Genomic DNA, 17,615 nt, shown 5'->3' with positions numbered 1-17,615 from the left:
TCTGCCTTTCTCAAATAAACAAAATTAAAAAACAAAAATACAAACAAAAGAAAAGATTTAATTATAATACTCATTCTTGAGAAACTGCACTTAACAATATGAAGACACTACTGTAAACATAGGAAAACAAGAGTGCAATATTGCCTTGAAGCATTTCTTCTTAATGTTGTTCAGAGCCTCCCAGAAATCACTAGCTTAATCTCTTCTGTTTGGACAGATCCAAATTTCTAATGACTATGTTGTTAAAATAGAAGAGATGATAAATGTTACCACTGCAATAATACTAAGGTAAAAAAGAAACATATTTTGAATTTTATCTTCTTTACCCACTAGATCTTTATGAAAAACACTGAGATTTTCTACAGTAAAATATTAGAACAAAACAGAAAATATTCAAACTATTATAAAGTCTCTGAAACCAAAATAATTTTGGCAGGTTAAGGATTAGGCACAAAATTATATGATCTGATGATCCAAAGACAGGTTTTCAGGTACTGGGTGTAGTCACCACTTATGTAAAAATCTTTGTTTCTGGAGAAGGGAACCAAAGAGAACTTTTATTCAAGGAGGGAGCACAGTTCAACTACCTGAGCAAGTTCCCAACCTGTTTCTGCCAGCACATTACCTATGATTTTACTGTTATCTAAATAATCACCAGAAGTAGAATGTACTTTAGCTTGCTTTCCTCACTTGTCTTTGTTCAAGAAAAATAAAATATTAAATGATGTTGTTTAACTACAAGGATCCCATGAAAAATAATTCTTAATAAAGCTATGTGCATTAAATTATTAAAAATGCTACTCTTTCAAAAAAAATTTAAAGGAAGTGTTCCTTAATTTATTTAGTATTTAGGTTATTTTGTGAGTCTCCCAATTTTAAACCAAGAAATCAGAAATTGACTAATTATGTCCCCACTGCCCCATCTCAGCTTTTCATGGTGGATTCCTGACTAGTTTGGTGGCCAAGAACAATATAAAGAGAATGGTTCATTTAGATTAATGATAATATACTTTATATCCACTTAGAGTATTGGATGATAAAGAGTCATAATCCAACATTTTCACCAAGCCATATTCTATATGTAATCTGTAATCTGTATCTGTTATCTGTGGAGGTTGGTTCCTGTGTGGGAGAAACTGAATATTAAAATATGAAAAGAGCAAAATATCAGACTTAAAACTAACAATTCACAAAAATTAGTTAAATTTATATAAAGAATACCCTTACAATTATTTGGAGCTTAAAAGAAGGTGTATGAGTCCACATGAATGTGCAAGCCAGGGTTTCTTGCCACTCCAAATGGAATCCTAGGCACTAACGCCACATTTTGTGTTAAGCTTTACACGGGCAGTTGGGGAACTAATGTGGGCTGGTAGGTTTTGCAGGCAAGTGCCTTTAACTACTTTGTCACCTTCCAGTACCTGGGCTTTTAAAAACATAAACTTTTATCCATACAAGAGGAATAAAGCAGCCAGCTCTAATTTTTTACACAATGAGATTAATATACTTATTTCTTTCTTCAGAATCAAAGATATAAATATTTCTTATGTACACAAGAAGGTACAGAGCAGAGCAGTACAACAAGGAACGCTGAATGAAGAGAACTGGGAAAGCAGTGATCTTTTCCTTGCATATTCAAAGATCTTGATGGGAAAATGTTTATAAAGTATGTATAGAAAAGGTCACAATATTTTTTCCATGTGTAAATCTTAATTTCCCATTAATGTTTAAAAACAAGCAATAGTACTGACTAAAAGGAAAATATCACTTTTTTTAAAATTTAGGGAGCTTAACTATAGTACTTGGAATTACATTTTCCCACAAAGTGACATCAAATACAATCTATAATACAGAAATAAACCATATTACCCATTAAAGAACACGACAACATCCTACTACAGCAATAGAATGAATGTAGGTATGCTTATATGTATGCTTAAATCTCCCAAGAAATATAAACTGCCAACACAGCTATTATATTTAGGTACTGACATGAAAAAAAAAAAAATCTATTTTTTTTTTGTATCAATGACTTCCATGAATTCGAGTTTCACTTTGTTTGGAAAGACCTACCTGAATAGCTGAGTTCATGAAACAGGTATTTCCCAAGTTACTTAAGCCACAGAGGCCTGGCTGTTCATTATTTCTTCCAGGTTCTGAATAATCATAGTTCTTATAAGCAGTATATGATGGGAGACAATAATTTGAGTTTTTCACACTAGAAGAAAAAATATTCATCAAAATACAGCTGATTATATCACAACCAAATTACAATCAATAGAGTACCTCAAGCCTTTTTATGAAGATAGTGGTCAATAATTAAATCTTTCATAAAACACTCAATTCATGTATCTTTTTGAGACACTATGCTAAGATACAAAACCACCTCAAGATACTCTCTATCCAACCAACAAGAGCACTGCATCATCTGGCACACCAATGACTTGGAGCTGTGATCATAGCCTTGAGCCCTGGTGAAAAGAGGCAGCATCACAACTTGTTCCATTCCACACTGCTCCATGAAAACGGAAACAATCACATTTTCCACACCACCCACAGCAAAAAATCATCTCATCATGTACCCTTCTGCATACTGCTTCTGTGAGAGCAAGAACAGCACAAGCACGAAGAACTGTTTCAACCACAGGTGAGAGAGAGGACAGTTCCAAGGTCACTGTAACATCACTGCTGATGCTGAAGATCTATTTTGAGTTTCTAAGCCAGGCCAGAAAAATCTATTCTCCAAATGTAGGAAAAAGCTTGGTGGTCAGGAATGCAAGATGATTCTAAGCAAGTACAGCCAAGCATTACTACATGCCTTTTCTTTCTTCTAGTTTGTTTTAATAAGGTAGCTTACTTAGCCTGAGAAATAAACTGAGAAACATTTCTGTTATCAGTACAACAAATGCTAACCTAAAAACCTGTATAATCTAGAATTTAGAAAGTCAGTGAAATTTTAGAAACAAATAAGTATTTCTTCTTTTGATGCATACTTTAGATATAATTCAAGAAAGCATAGTTTCAATCTTTTCATTTTTATTCATTAGAATAAACCTGAATGAGAATCCAGGTCCTATGCTCAATGTAAACAATGACATAAACAAAATGCAATCCTAAAAATCATGATGAATTAGTAACTTCAATAATACCAACTGGTTATAATTTATTTCTGATATTATTTAAAACATTTATCATTTCAAACACGTAATTTTGCTACTGTACATATTATGTTTTCAATAATTTTGATAGTTTACATGAAACACACACACTATATCATACCATACCAAACAGGTAAAATATTAGATAAAACCAAATCAACTCAAAATTATATGCATGATTATTAAGAAGTTAATCAGACAATTAGTAGGCTTGAAGGTCATTAACAGTGGACCTCCTTGCTCATGATTAGCCTTGGACCAACTACCTTTTAATACACTAATTTTAAGAAAGGATAATACCATACACATTAAAGGAGGAAAGAAGCATCCCAGCTTCCTGAAAGACTTCAAATACAGTATGAAAGGAAGAAAGTTGAGTAGATGAAGGCTTTACTGCAGACCATCAAGGGAAAGCCACTTCCTTCTGGTAAAGCATGGCTATTTTATTCACTTACTGTTTATTTTCTCTAGTTAAAAAACAATTGTTATTGGTCAAATGAATGGGATCTGGGGCTGGAGAGGTGGCTCGGGGTTAAGGTGCTTACTTGCAAAGCCTAACGACCCAGGTTTGATACCCTGGTACCCACATAAAGCCTGCTGCACTAAGTGGCGGGAGCATCTGGAATTTGTTTGCAGCACCTAAAGACCCTGGCATACCCATTATCTTCTATCTCTCTTTGCTTGCAAATTAATAACAATAATAGAATGTGGTCTGAATGCTTCCTCTGGCCCTGGATAGAGATTGGCATTCTAACCGGAACCAGAGATTTTAAGATTACAAAAACATACAGACCAGCCAACCATCTGGATAGACTACTACTACTTTGGAAAGCTAATACAACTAAAAATGTGTCAAATGGGAGGAATGACTTTCTCCTTAACAAGGTATGTACTTATGTCCCAGAACCCATACCCTCAATGCATTTACTTGCAGATCTTCACTGCTAAGCATGCTGGCTTCTCTTAATTCTACTCAAAAAGCATTAACTTTTCTTTTTCCTTCTTTCTATTACCTGTGTAAATCCCATAAACACTTGCCATGACACTCTGGCATTCTCAGTGTTTCTGTAAAACCTTCCTTCCCTTATGAACTTGTTTGCCGACTTTAAATTCAAAAAAACATGGCATTTTATCTTCCTCTATCCATTTCACTAGCACTAGCATATGTCTAAATTTACAGCTTGCCTACTCTGTGTTTTTTTTTTTTTTAAAACTTCAATATAATGGTTCTACAGTTTCCTTCTAAGCCTGTTTTTAAATTCTATTACACATGAGAATAAGGACGTGCAAAATAGAACCTGTGTGACAGGAAAGCATAAGTTCAGTCTTTTAACACTTTTGCATTTTAAAGTAAGATTTTTCTCTTCCACAAACAAAAAAGAACAACTCTCTGGCTTTCAAAGATTAAATGATAATACCAAGGTCCATAGAAATGCAACCCTGATCAAATCAAATTACCAACGGATAGACTTGTAGTTATTTTTTAAATTTAAATGTGTAGAGCTGAAAAATAGAATTTAAGCTGTTATTATTTTTCTAAATAAAGACCATTATTCTTATTATATTCACATTTTATTTTATAGTCCCAGTAACCAATAAAATGAAAGCACCTATTGGTAATTCAACATATGCTCATTCATGACTGAATTACTAAATCTAACTTTGAGGACATAAAACACAAGCTGAACTTAAGAAAAATCTGGCTTTTCTATTATTACTAGTGGTACTAAAAATCAAGATCTATATATTTAAAAAGTTCTAGAGGCTGGAGATGGTTCAGCAGTCAAAGGTGCTTATTTGCAAAGCCTGATGACTTGTGTTCCATTCCTCAGTACCCATGTAAAGCCAGATGTACGAAGTGGCACATACGCTGGAGTTTGTTTGCAGTGCCAGTAGGACCTATTGCATCCATTCTCTATCCTATTTCTCAAATAATTAAAATATTTTTAAAACAATGCTAGAGAGATGGCTCAGTGGTTAAAGGCACTTGCTTGCAAAGACTGGCTGCTCAGGTTCAATTCCTTCAGTACCTATATATATAAAGTCAGACACATTAAGTGGCATGGGCATCTGGAGTTGATTTACAGTGGCAGAAGGCCCAGAGTGCCACCCCCTAAAATAAATAAGCAAAAACAAAAATAATATATTTGTTTTAAAAACGATTACTTTTGTTTAGTTTTTAAAATATGTTCTGCATTTCCTACAATCTATGGCAGAGAATAAACAAAGAAACACCCTGTGAAAGTGTAGTAGAAATTAAGTACCTAGAGCACAAAGAAAATGTCTTAACATACACTTATGTATCTACACATATGCACAGATATGCACACACAACTACAGGCATACATATCTTATTCCAAAAATATATATATTCAGATCCCTCCTCCCTCTCCCCTTCTTCAAACAAAAGGATGCTGGAAGCTTAACTTTTCTTTGTGGCAGCATAATGAAGTTGGGTGACATAGAATTCTTACTTTCTGGGAAATTAAAAAAAAAAAAACAACTTTATTTTGTAAAGCAGTGTTCTGGTCCTTTAAAACTGAATCTTTATGGGAATTCATAATTTAGTGTAAATGACAGTGCTTCAAATGAGGCTTGTCCAGAGATTAACAGTTTAAGCAATGTAATGATGAGAATGAAAACCAATTCAAAACACTGTAATTACAGATCTTGATCTGTCACTTACAACCCACATTATATATATATATATATATATATATATATATATATATATATATATATATATATATATATGCTTTATACTAAAATTTGTTATAGAAAATTTAAAAGCTTAACATTTTTTAAACACTTGACCAAAATACATGGAAACTTAAAAAAAGTTTTCCAAGACTCTCTAAAGAAAGTCTTTATTATCTTCATAACTATTATTTCCTAATGATCATAAACTAGTAGTTTCCTTTGAAGCTTTATACTACTTTGCAAAAATAAGTGTACAGAAATCTATTTTTAAAATATTTATTTGTGCATGTGTGTGCCTGTGTCAGGGCCTCTTGCCACTTTCTGCTTCTGGCTTACTTGGGTGGCTTGGAAACTGAACAAAGACCAGCAGGCTTTGTAAACATGTAGTTTAACTACTAAGCCATCTTCCCAGTCTGTTAACATTTAAAATATTAGAATTTTCATACTATATTAGGTTAATTCCATATTATAAATCCTCTTTAATGAAGGTGCATAAAACTGGAATATCTGTGTAACAAAAAACACTGATTTCCCCCCTCTTCCCCTAAATCTCACTTTTGATAAAATTAAAAATAACTTTTCAATTAGTATTGCCTTTAACTTGGTAAACATGTAACCCTCATAACTATACTTTCATCTAATGAGACATACTATCTTTGGTGGCCTACAAAAGCCACAGTTCCTGCTCTAACTCCATACAGGAAATTGTTTCTATCTCAAAGAGATCTAAATGAATTTTCAAGCAAATAGAAATGTATTTTAATGTGGAATGTACTAAATACATAAATCAAAATATATTTAATAGCCGCGAGTAATATCAAGACAATAAATTACTAGTGAAAGAATACTGCAGCATAATTAAAGCCAAAAATACTCTATGGTAAGTTAAGTTACTATCCAGGGTAAATAAACTTTACTATAAAATTGGATTCTTCACAATATTGGATTAATTAAAAAGCTATGCTGAACTAAAATGAAATAATTTTAATTATGTTTTATAACTTTTAAAGTAACATTGTGATTCCTAGAAATGAAAACATTATCTCTTGGTAATGTATCAGTATGGAATGACCAGTGTGTTGGATGTTTCATATAAACTTGTGTATTATGTTATTGTTTTAATATGTAATTTCAGTATGGAGAGTTACTACTGGGTTCAAAATATAACTTATACTTGTACAGTACTCCATCTACATGACATTTCAAAGTTTATTTAATCTAAAAAGATCATTATATAGTTAACCTACTTTTACTATAATTATTTCTAGTCTTTAGCTGCTATTTCTTTCTGTAAGTAGAAACAGAAGAAATGAATTTTATGTAAAACAATGGCCTAAATATATTAGTTCAAGTTTTTAAAGTAAAAACAATCTTTTGCAGTTTATAAATGTTTAAATTTTGTTCATTTTTGTGACAGATAAATCATACATCAAACTTATTTTTAAGCTCAAAATGATCACAGCATGGTAGTAACCTGGTAGGTTATTACTATTAAGTTTTCCTATTTCTCTAATGTGAACATGTGAATTCAATTCCTCTCAATCATAGCTGTATTCAGAGGCAAAAAGATTAGACTTTATTCTGATATTTTTATTATGTGAGTGGAGAAAATTAGACAGAGAAACATACCAGTCCACATATACTGATATGATGACTCCAGCCAAAGAACAGTCTATATTCAATACCACTTATACACAAAGTTAAAAATTGCTCTAAAAAATGACTAAATGAGTATCATACCTGTAATTTGCTTTATAGTATATGTGGGAGCAATCTGTAATTGGTAGGAACAAAATAATATTTTCATACCTTACAAAAATTCATTTTTATGAATTAAAACATACAGCAAACACAAAGTAAATTATAGAATACTTTTTTCAATCTGCCTATGTATATATATTTTTTTTAAATAGGAGAAATAAGTACAACTCTAGATATTTATGCTGTTTAATGTTTCACTGTTTCACTATAGTGTAATGGACATATACAAGGTGCGTATTTTTAAAAAAATTACTGGCCTACAGGTATGAATGCTGTATATTTGTTTGGTTCATACTGGGAAATCCATTTTCTGCAAAGGTGTATTAATATTTCAATCACTCAAAGGAAATCCTTACATAACTGGATATAAATGTTTAATTTTTCCTAATATGCTTAAGAGGAATACATGAAATTTTGTATAGTCTTAATTTGTAAAGCTCCATGTAGTGGTGAATTTGAGCATCAGAAAAGTTTGTATTTCATTCCTTTTTAAAAAGAATCTCATTGTATTACTTGTTCATTTTCTTTTTTTTCTTTTTTTTTTTTTTGGTTTTTCGAGATAGGGTCTCACTCTAGCTCAGGCTGACCTGGAATTCACTCTGTATTCTCAGAGTAGCCTTGAACTCACTGTGATGCTCCTACCTCTACCTCCCGAGTGCTGGGATTAAAGGCGTGCACCACCATGCCCGGCCATTTTCCTAATTTTTAAAGAAATTATTTTACCTTTAATGAACCTGGTAGCCTTCATTCATATTCATTATTTTCCTTTTTTATAATGCTTGATAATTACCTTGAATTCAAGAGTCCTGAAGTGAAACTATCAAGTGCTATACAGTGCTTCAAATGATATTTCTTGGGATAATCTGTTACCTTTCATTAGTCTAGAAAGCTTTCTGATTCATTCAAGTTCTGTTTCATGCTTGTCTGACTCCATTGATATGCAAGTATATTCTTAAGACAAAACTATGCTGTTGAAAATTTATTTATGTAACTAATCTTCTCTCATGATTTTTACTTTTAAAATCATGAGCTATTTTCATCTATTTATAATCTGGACTTTTGTTAGATTCCAAACATATAAATTGAAGGTGAAATTAAATTTACAAATTTAATTACTGCCATTATTTATGATTATTACATAAACTGCTTTAGTCTTTTTGAATTTACACACTGGAATAATCAGATGCCATTTGTGAAGTGGACAAACTGTAAATCTAAACTGTTCACACAATACTTAATAACAACACACATGGAAAATGAATAATCTTTGGGTAAATGTTTTCAACTGTTTAATTATAAATTAAGAATCATCTCCCTCACTCTATCATTTTCTATTAAGACAATTTCAATTCCACCCATCCATAGTCAGTTACTGTAAAACCTAAGTGATTTTCATCCCTTTTACTTACAGTAGCATAGCATACATTTTGAAAAAGTCCTTAGTTCTAAATTTTATCATGGGTATGGAATTGTTTTTCTAAAACTCTTTATGAAAACTTCCCTTCTCATAAACATAAAAATAAATACAGGCTTTCTGGTTAAGAATCATTGATGCATATTTTATTATATGTGATTACTTGACCAGATCTAAAATGACAACTGAAGTTTATGTTTGTCCTAAACACTTGAGTTGTAACAAATTCAATATATATTTCAATTTAAGTGCTTTATTTCTTTGATCAAAATATTATAGTATTTGTATTAAATAGTTTTTAAATGTGCTTTCTTTCCTGTGAAATGCCTAGTGAACTGAAGTTATTTAAAAGAAAATAAGTTTTAATCCTAGTACTTGGGAGGCTGAGGTAGGATGATCACTATGAGTTTGAGGCCAGCTTGAGACTACATAGTGAATTCCAGGTCAGCCTGGGCTAGAGTGAAACCCTATATCAAAATAGAAACAAAGCAAAACAAAACAAAACAAAAAAACAAGTTTTGATGCATGAGACTTTTATCCTAAATGTTAGATACAAGAGATTTTTTTTTTTGCAACCAAAATAGGGCCATCAATTAAACAAAGATTTTTTAAGATTCAGTGCTTACTTTCTGTTGCTGATGTTGTTATAATTATTTGATAGAGATGAAGGAGAGATCTTTGGTAAAGTTGAAAAATTGGATGCACCTGGGGACCTTTAAAAATATGAAAATGTTAAATTAGATAAAAAATGAAGAATTATGAAATTATGAAATAAAGAAAAGAGCTGACAGATGACAATGTTTGTAGTAAATGAATGCTGGAAAACAGATTTTATGAGCAAAATAATTATATATCCCTTGGATTTTAATTTTCAATATATTTTTTCCTTTAAAATATGATACAAAAGGGAACTTTTTCAAATAAAATTTGTCGAATTAAATAGCTTATTATTATTCCTGCAAATCTACTAATTCCATACTCCCATTTCTCAGGGAAACAATTATTAACATTTTACAATCAACTTCCATAAATCAAGGGAATGAAGCTATTTCACTTTCTCAGTAGGTAGGTACCAAGGCATTTTCATTATACAACACTGACACAGGGCTAAAACACCTTTACCAGTTCATAAAAACTTTTGTCAATGGAGACAGACTAGCAAAAGAAAATTCTAAACGTATTCCCAAGAAGTAATATTCAGCCAAAACTACCTTTGGAAAAAACTGGAAAGACATAAATCTGTCTTTGTAACACACACCTCACTAATTTAGAATCTTCTGTGGTGAAATCTCAATCACCACTGGTTTTCAATTTATAAAATTAAATATATTTTAAATACAAATTAACATTAATTAAATTAATTAATACAAATAAACTTATTATATAGAAATGATTAAAGTACTTTAAGGTCTGAGAAGCAATTAAAGGCTGTAAGAGCTGTATTGTACTAACTCAGGAAGTTCTAAATTAGTGAGGCTCTGGCTCTTAAAAATTACTGTTATTTCCTCTACTCAGGAGCTAATGAATAATGAAATGGTCAATGGGCAGAAAAGTAAAGCCTACAAGATCCATTTAACTTAGCATATATCTATAGATATGTACCTATGTATACATATGCACACACACATATGTATGTATGTTACACTGATGTAAATGTTGGTTAATAAGATATAAAAAAATTCAGTATTTGAAGTTTCCCAGTAAAAATTTCTTTCCCTTTTGAATTTGGTTCTTTTTATTAAAAACAAAAACAAACCTGCATATGGATGGGTTAAGTAGGACTTTTTATTTATGTGTCCAACCAAAGTCCCCTTATCAAAATAATATTTTTATTTATTTAAGAAATAGAGAGAATGAGCGATTGAGAGTGAGCATGCCAAGGCCAGGCTTTATGTGGGTACTGGAGAATACAACCTATGCCATCAGACTTTGCAAGCAAGGGCCTTTAACTGCTGAGCCATCTCTTCAGCCAAGATTGTTATTTTACCATACTGTTAAAACACAAAATGCAATAAACCAAGTTTTTATAAAAATAATGTAAAGGACATATTTTAGTTTGGGTAACTATAATAGTCTTAGCTAGTAACTTTCAAAGACCAATAGACAAGACAGAAATACTTTCACATTTTGCTGCCCATATTAAGAATTTTTGACTAAGGGAAAAAAATCTAAGGTTATACCTAAGGACATATCTTTTCAAAAATTTATTAAGTAGAACTTTTAGGAATATATAGATAAACAAAATGTTTCCTTCTATTTAGTTACACTAAAAATGACAGAAATAAAGACATGCTACCTCATTTAATAAAGAAGCTGATGTGTGTGTGTGTGTGTGTGTGTGTAAATGCATTCTTCTTTTGCCCATCTGCAATCTTAACTATTCAATAGTTAACTCTACCTGAAAGATACTACAAAGAGAATGAAATATCATGGAGTTAATTTACATAGCTAAAAAATATTTTATTTTTGAGAGAGACAGACAGGGAGAGAGCACCTGGGCACACCAAGGTTTCCTGATATTGCAAACAAACTCCAGGCATATCACTTAGTGCATCTGGCTTTACGTGGGTACTGGGGAATTGAACCTGGGATGCCTGGCTTTGCTTTAACTGCTGAGCCATCTCACCAACCCCTAATTTATAGTGTGATAATAATTTCTATGAAACTTACTCAAATATTAATTGATTACTATGTCTTCCTTTCAGTAAATACAGGACAGCCTTCACTGAGTGGGTGTCTGTATTAAGATGCAAAAGCAATGGTAGGTAGAACTATCGACACACTAGAAAGCCATACTTGCATCAATATTCTTCACTCACAACCAAAACACAGTTTCACTTCAGAATCTAATACTAAAAAATAAAAATTATTGATTTTATTAAATCTTGACCCTTAGCTACATTTCTTTTATAACTGCCTGACAAACTGGAAGTTTACATAATAGCATATCTGCTAGTTACTGAAGCACCATGATGTCCTGAGTGGAAAACAGAAATGCATGTGTAACTAGTTACTGCCCACCATTCTGCACTTTTGTACATGAAAACAAACTAGTGCTTTTAGGGAGTTAGATTTTACCATGCTATAGATATTGTCTCAAAAATGGATAAAGGAAGCATACCACTCCAAGGCAAATGACAAAATTTGAGGGTTCAAGCCACAACTTTGACCATGAAGTTGATCATTTCCAAGGAATTTTTCTTCATAAAATTGATGATGCTTTAAAAAGTTGTATAATGCTTTTGTGCAAGAGATGGTGGAAAGAATGTCAGGGCCACACGTTGGGTCATGACACACAAAGACATTGCCTCCTACTCATAACTGACTGGCTAACCCCCCAATGCATGATCCATATTTCTCAACAAGGAAGGAGGGTCCCTGTGGAGGGCCAGAGAGGAGGCTAACAAGGGTACCAACTTGAATGTATTCACTGAGTATAAAACTAAAAAAAAAAAAAAAAGATTGTATAGGGCTGAGCATAGTGGTGTACACCTTTAATCCCAGCACTCGGGAGGCAGAAGTAGGACTATGTAAATTAAATTGGAGGCCATCTTGGGACTACAGAATGAGTTCCAGGTCAGTCTGGGTTAGCATTGAGAGCCCACCTCAGAAAAATACAAAAGTTATATAAAGGATTATATTCATGGTTTGAGGGTTTGTGTAAATTGATATGTTTCATATGACTTTGCATATAGTTAAATCTAGAAGACATAATGTAAAAAAAAGTAAGAAGTGAATTGACAGGATTTCAGAACTCCATACGGCACAGAATCTTTAGAATTTACATTATCACTAGTCAAGTTTTGGTGTATCTGAAAATTCCATTCCCTTTCCAAGTACATGTGTATACAGAAGTGAATTTTCATCATTCATTTTATCCAAATGAGATATCACAATATGTAAAATGCACAAGCATAATAACTTATACATTAAAAAATTGCCAAAGAGTAAAACAATGTTATTCTCAGTATAAAGTTTTAGAAAATTTTACTTTTACAAAAAAGTTTTACTGGGCTGGGCAGGGTGGTATACACCTTTAATGCCAGCACTTGGGAAGCAGAGGTAAGAGGACTGCCACTGAGTTTGAGGCCACCCTGAGACTAGTGAGCACAGTGGTGTGCATGTTTAATCCTAGCACTCGGGAGGCAGAAGTAGGAGGACTATGTAAATTGGAGGACAGTTTGGGACTACAGAATGAGTTCCAGGTCAGCCTGGACCAGAATGAGACCCTACCTCAAAAAACCGAAGAAAGTTCTATCAACATGTAATGGCTTGGGCACTTGTCTGCAAAGCCTAACAACCCAGGTTCAATTCCCTAGTACCCACGTAAAGCCAGATGCACAAAGTGGTGCATGCATCTGGCATACATTTGCAGGGACTAGAGGCCCAGGAGTACCCATTCTCTCTCCCTTCTGTCTCTACTTTCAAACAGATAAATATTAAAAAAAAAATCTGTATCTATATATAGGCTTGAAGCTATAAATATCTTAAATTTTATGTTATGATAAACATTTATATAAACCATAAAAACAGAACTATACTGGATCATTAGTAAATTTTTAATATTTTAGTCAAGACCTAATTTATTTTTTATTTACTCATTGATGTGTATGTATACATATCCAAGGGTGTAAGTATATGCAGTACATGCCACAGTATATATATGGAGGTCAAAAAATAATTTTAGGATGGGAAAGATGATCTAGTGGTTAAGACGAATACCTATGAAGTCTAAGAAACCAGGTTCCATTCCCTAGGACCCATGTAAGCCAGATGCATAAAGTAGCACATGCATCTGGAGTTCGTTGGCAGCAGGCCCTAGCGACTCATTCTCTCTCTCATCTCTCTCAAATAAAAATAAAATAGTTTTTAAAGTTTAAAAAAAAAAACCTTTAAGTGTCTGTGTTTCATCTTTTTGAGGTGTCTCTCTATTAAAACTTTTTAAAATTCATTTATTTATTTATCTATTTATTTATTTATTTTTGGTTTTCCAAGGTAGGGTTTCACTATAGCCCAGGCTGACCTGGAATTCACTCTGTAGTCTCAGGGTGGCCTTGAACTCCACCTACCTATGCCTCCCGAGTGCTGGGATTAAAGGTGTGCACCACCATGCCTGGCTAAAATTCACTTATAAGAGAAAGGGAGATGTGTCACTTTGTGTATCTGGCTTTATGTAAGCATTGGGGAATTAAACCTGGACCATCAGGTTTGACAAGCAAACACCTTTAACCTCAGAGCCATCTTCCGAATCGGCAACCAGGTTTCTTGCTGCTGCCAAATCACTGTCAAGACTGCAAACAACTGTCATGAGCATCAGGTTCTCCTAGTCCTACTCCCACTGTTATAAAAAGTTGGGTGCACAGATGCATACATTACTTTGCTTCTGGCTTTATGTGGAAGGTAGGGAATTGAATCTAGAATGGCAGACTATGCAAGCAAATGTCTTTAATCATTAAGCTATCACCTCAGCACCTATTACAATTTTTAAAACTTTTTTATTGACAACTTCCATAATTGTAAACAATAACCCATGATAATGTCCTCCCCTGCCCCACTTTCTCCTTCACAAATCCACTCTCCTTCATGTTTCCTCCCCCTCTCAATCAGTCTCTCTTATTCTGATGTCATCATCTTTTCCTCCAATTATGAGGGTCCTGTGTAGGCACTGCCAGGTCATGGGTATCCAGGCTATTTTTTTTTGGCTGGAACACTGCATTGTAAGGAGGCCTACTCTTCTTTTGGTTCTTACATTGTTTCCGCCACCTCTTCCGTAATGGATCCTGAGCCTCTTTCAATTTTTAAAGAATGTTATATGGACATAAGAATAAGACATGGATAGCAAAATGTTAGTAAGCCTCATGCTTAGGGGTAGAATATGCAAGATAGATAAGTAGATGAGACAGTAAGGCTAAAGGCAGTAATCAAGAAGGTGAAGAAGGTATCTTAAGCTGGAAATATGAAAAATGAATACATGTTAGTTTGAGGAGACAAAAAAACAGCAATTTTTTTTTCAATCTGATGTGGTAAGTCCTATTGACATTTACAAAAAACTGAAATTTAGATTATAGCTATGAGTAAGAATAAAATTTTTTTAAAAATATGTTTTTGCCCACATTAGCCAGATGCACAAGGAGGCGCATGCATGTGGAGTTCGTTTGCAGTGTCTGGATGCTCTGGTACGCTCATTTTCTCTCTCTCTCTCTTTCTCTGTCAAATAAATAAGTAGTAATAAAAATATTTTAAAAAACAGATTATAGCTATGACCAGAAATATAGAATGTCATACTGTGAGAGACTGAGTTATGGGAGAAGACTAGCATAGAACCTATCTTCCTGATGCTGAGCCATACTGCAGCATGCAAGAAGGCCTTGAGCTAAATCTGTAGATTATCAATGCATTTAAGGATAAGCACAGGTGCTGCATACACTAGTGAAGCTGTATAGTGTGCCACACCAGGGACTCTTTCATAGACTGCATGTGAATGTTTCCTTCCAGCTCCTGTATGTGGTACTCTTGAGGAAGAGAGCTACACAGACAGGACAAGTCACAGGTTAAGAACTGGCATTGAAAACAAACAAACAAAAAGACACTGTTGGCTTAAACATGAAATGTCCCACATAGCCTCTTATGTTTTAGATTAACCCTTAAGCTCAATCCCCAACTGCTGGAGATGGGGAAGTGGAGCCTGGATGGAGATGTGTCAATAAGGGACAGATCCCTGAGGATTATCAGTCCAGCCCTACAGGGTGTTCAGTAGCTAGCTCATGCATGCTGCTACCTCCCAGCTGATGTGAGAAGATGCTCAGTCTCTGCACGCACTGTGCTCTCCCTACCACGATGAAGCCACAACTAACCCTTTCCTTCCATTTAATGTTTCTCTTCAGGTCAGGTGTGTTTTGTCCCAGCTATGAGAAGGTACCTGTAGCCAACTATCATGGATTCAAATGCAGAAATCCTGGGCTGGGGAGATAGTGCAGTGGACAAAGTGCTTGACCTCAAGTTGATGCCCAGTATCCACACAAAATACCAGGTATATATCTGTAATCCCAGTGCCAAGAAGGCATCAACAGGAAGATGTTGGGGCTTGAGGGCCAAACAATTTAGCCTAAGTGGTGAGTTCCAGGCCAACTGAAAGACCCTGTCTCAAAGGAACTGGGCAGAGTTCCTGAGGATTATGCCTGAGGGTGCCCTCTGGCTTCCACATGCACATACCAGTGTCTCCATATACACGCATGCGTGCACAAACACATACCATATATAATGTAGAGAAAGACAGGAGACAGCTGTCAAAAAAAAATCCAAGAATGTCAATTTAAAAAGTAGACAAATAAGGACTTTGTTAAATTATGAGTGGGTGGTTAAAGTACAGTAGGTATAGCCATCTCAAAAGTTGGGTGTTTAATGGTAAAAAGTTAAAAAGTACTTGGGAAAAGTTAATAATTTATCTTTTCAAATGTGGGAGATTTATATGCATGGGAAGATGACATTTTAAAAACCTAGTAGCCAGGCCTGGTGGTACATACCTTTAGCCCTTGCAAAGGCATTAGGCCTTAGAGGGCTGAGGTAGGGGAATAACAGTAAATTCAAGTTCAGCCTGGTACTACAGAATGAGTTCCAGGTCAGCCTGGACTACAGTGAGACCCTATGTCAAAGGGGAAATAAAAAAGTAAAACAACAAACTTAAATCTCTATTTTAAGCCAGGCATGATGGGGCATGTCTTTAATCCCAGCACTCATGAACCTGCCTCAGATTCACCAGCACTAGGATTACAGTCATGGAGCCTGGATACTCAGCTTCTTTCATGTTTAGACAGTATCTTTTTTTTTTTTTTTTTTTGGTTTGTCGAGGTAGGTTTTCACTCTAGTCTAGGCTGACCTGGAATTCACTCTGTATTCTCAGGGTGGCCTCAAACTCACAGCTATCATCCTACTTCTGCCTCCCAGAGTGCTGGGATTAAAGGTGTGCGCCACCACACCTAGCTGGCAGCATTACTTTATATTTAAAAAGTATTTAAAACCAAACATTCCAATTTTAAAAATGAAACTGCTGTCCTTTTTCTGCTATTATGAATTTAAGTACCAAGTATGCAACTAATTTTATTTTAGCCTTTAAGATATTTCAAACATATAAAAAATCTCATATATTCATTATCAGTAACTAGGCTACAAAAATTGTCATCCTGTCATTCTTATTGTGTTTATGTGTCCATGCGCGTAGAGGACAGAGGACAATCTTGAGTGTTGTTTCTCAGGAATGCCATCCACTACTTTTTGAGATAAGGTCTCTAATGGGCCAGGAACTCCCAAATTAGGTTAGAATGACTAGCCAGCAAGTTCTAGGAAGAAGCATTTATCCACATTCCCAGGGCTGGGATTATAGGTACTGAAGTCCTAGAGTTGCTTGAAGGGTTAATAAAGTTCTAAAGCTGCTAATACAAGCTGGCCCTAAAACATAGGCTTGTCGATGAAGTCAAATTCCTTAGACTCGAAAGAGAAACAGAAACACTTGTTCAATGAAAAGCTCCTCTTCTATATTCATATTCATATCCTGAAGACAGTACAATTTAATCTTAAAAGTTGTA

The 17,615-nt window shown here is 34.0% G+C and overlaps 1 protein-coding gene across 3 annotated transcripts in view; it reads right to left on the bottom strand.

The window, feature by feature from the left end:
• Usp15 (ubiquitin specific peptidase 15) overlaps positions 1–17,615 on the bottom strand; it is a 198,860-nt gene that overhangs the window by 54,450 nt on the left and 126,795 nt on the right. For 2 of the 3 annotated variants that reach the window (XM_045151648.1, XM_045151646.1), the window contains exons 7-8: positions 9,660–9,746; positions 2,074–2,218 (exon numbers count right to left, since the gene is read on the bottom strand). In XM_045151648.1, the coding sequence (XP_045007583.1) occupies positions 2,074–2,218; positions 9,660–9,746 (232 nt within the window). The remainder of the gene's footprint in view (positions 1–2,073; positions 2,219–9,659; positions 9,747–17,615) is intronic. The other variant, XM_045151647.1, reaches the window with a different exon arrangement.

This window comes from Jaculus jaculus, chromosome 6, assembly GCF_020740685.1.
Source record: "Jaculus jaculus isolate mJacJac1 chromosome 6, mJacJac1.mat.Y.cur, whole genome shotgun sequence".
Taxonomy (NCBI): domain Eukaryota; kingdom Metazoa; phylum Chordata; class Mammalia; order Rodentia; family Dipodidae; genus Jaculus; species Jaculus jaculus.
The sequence above is the reverse complement of the archived record's forward strand: the minus strand, read 5'-3'. Positions and strand labels throughout refer to the sequence as shown.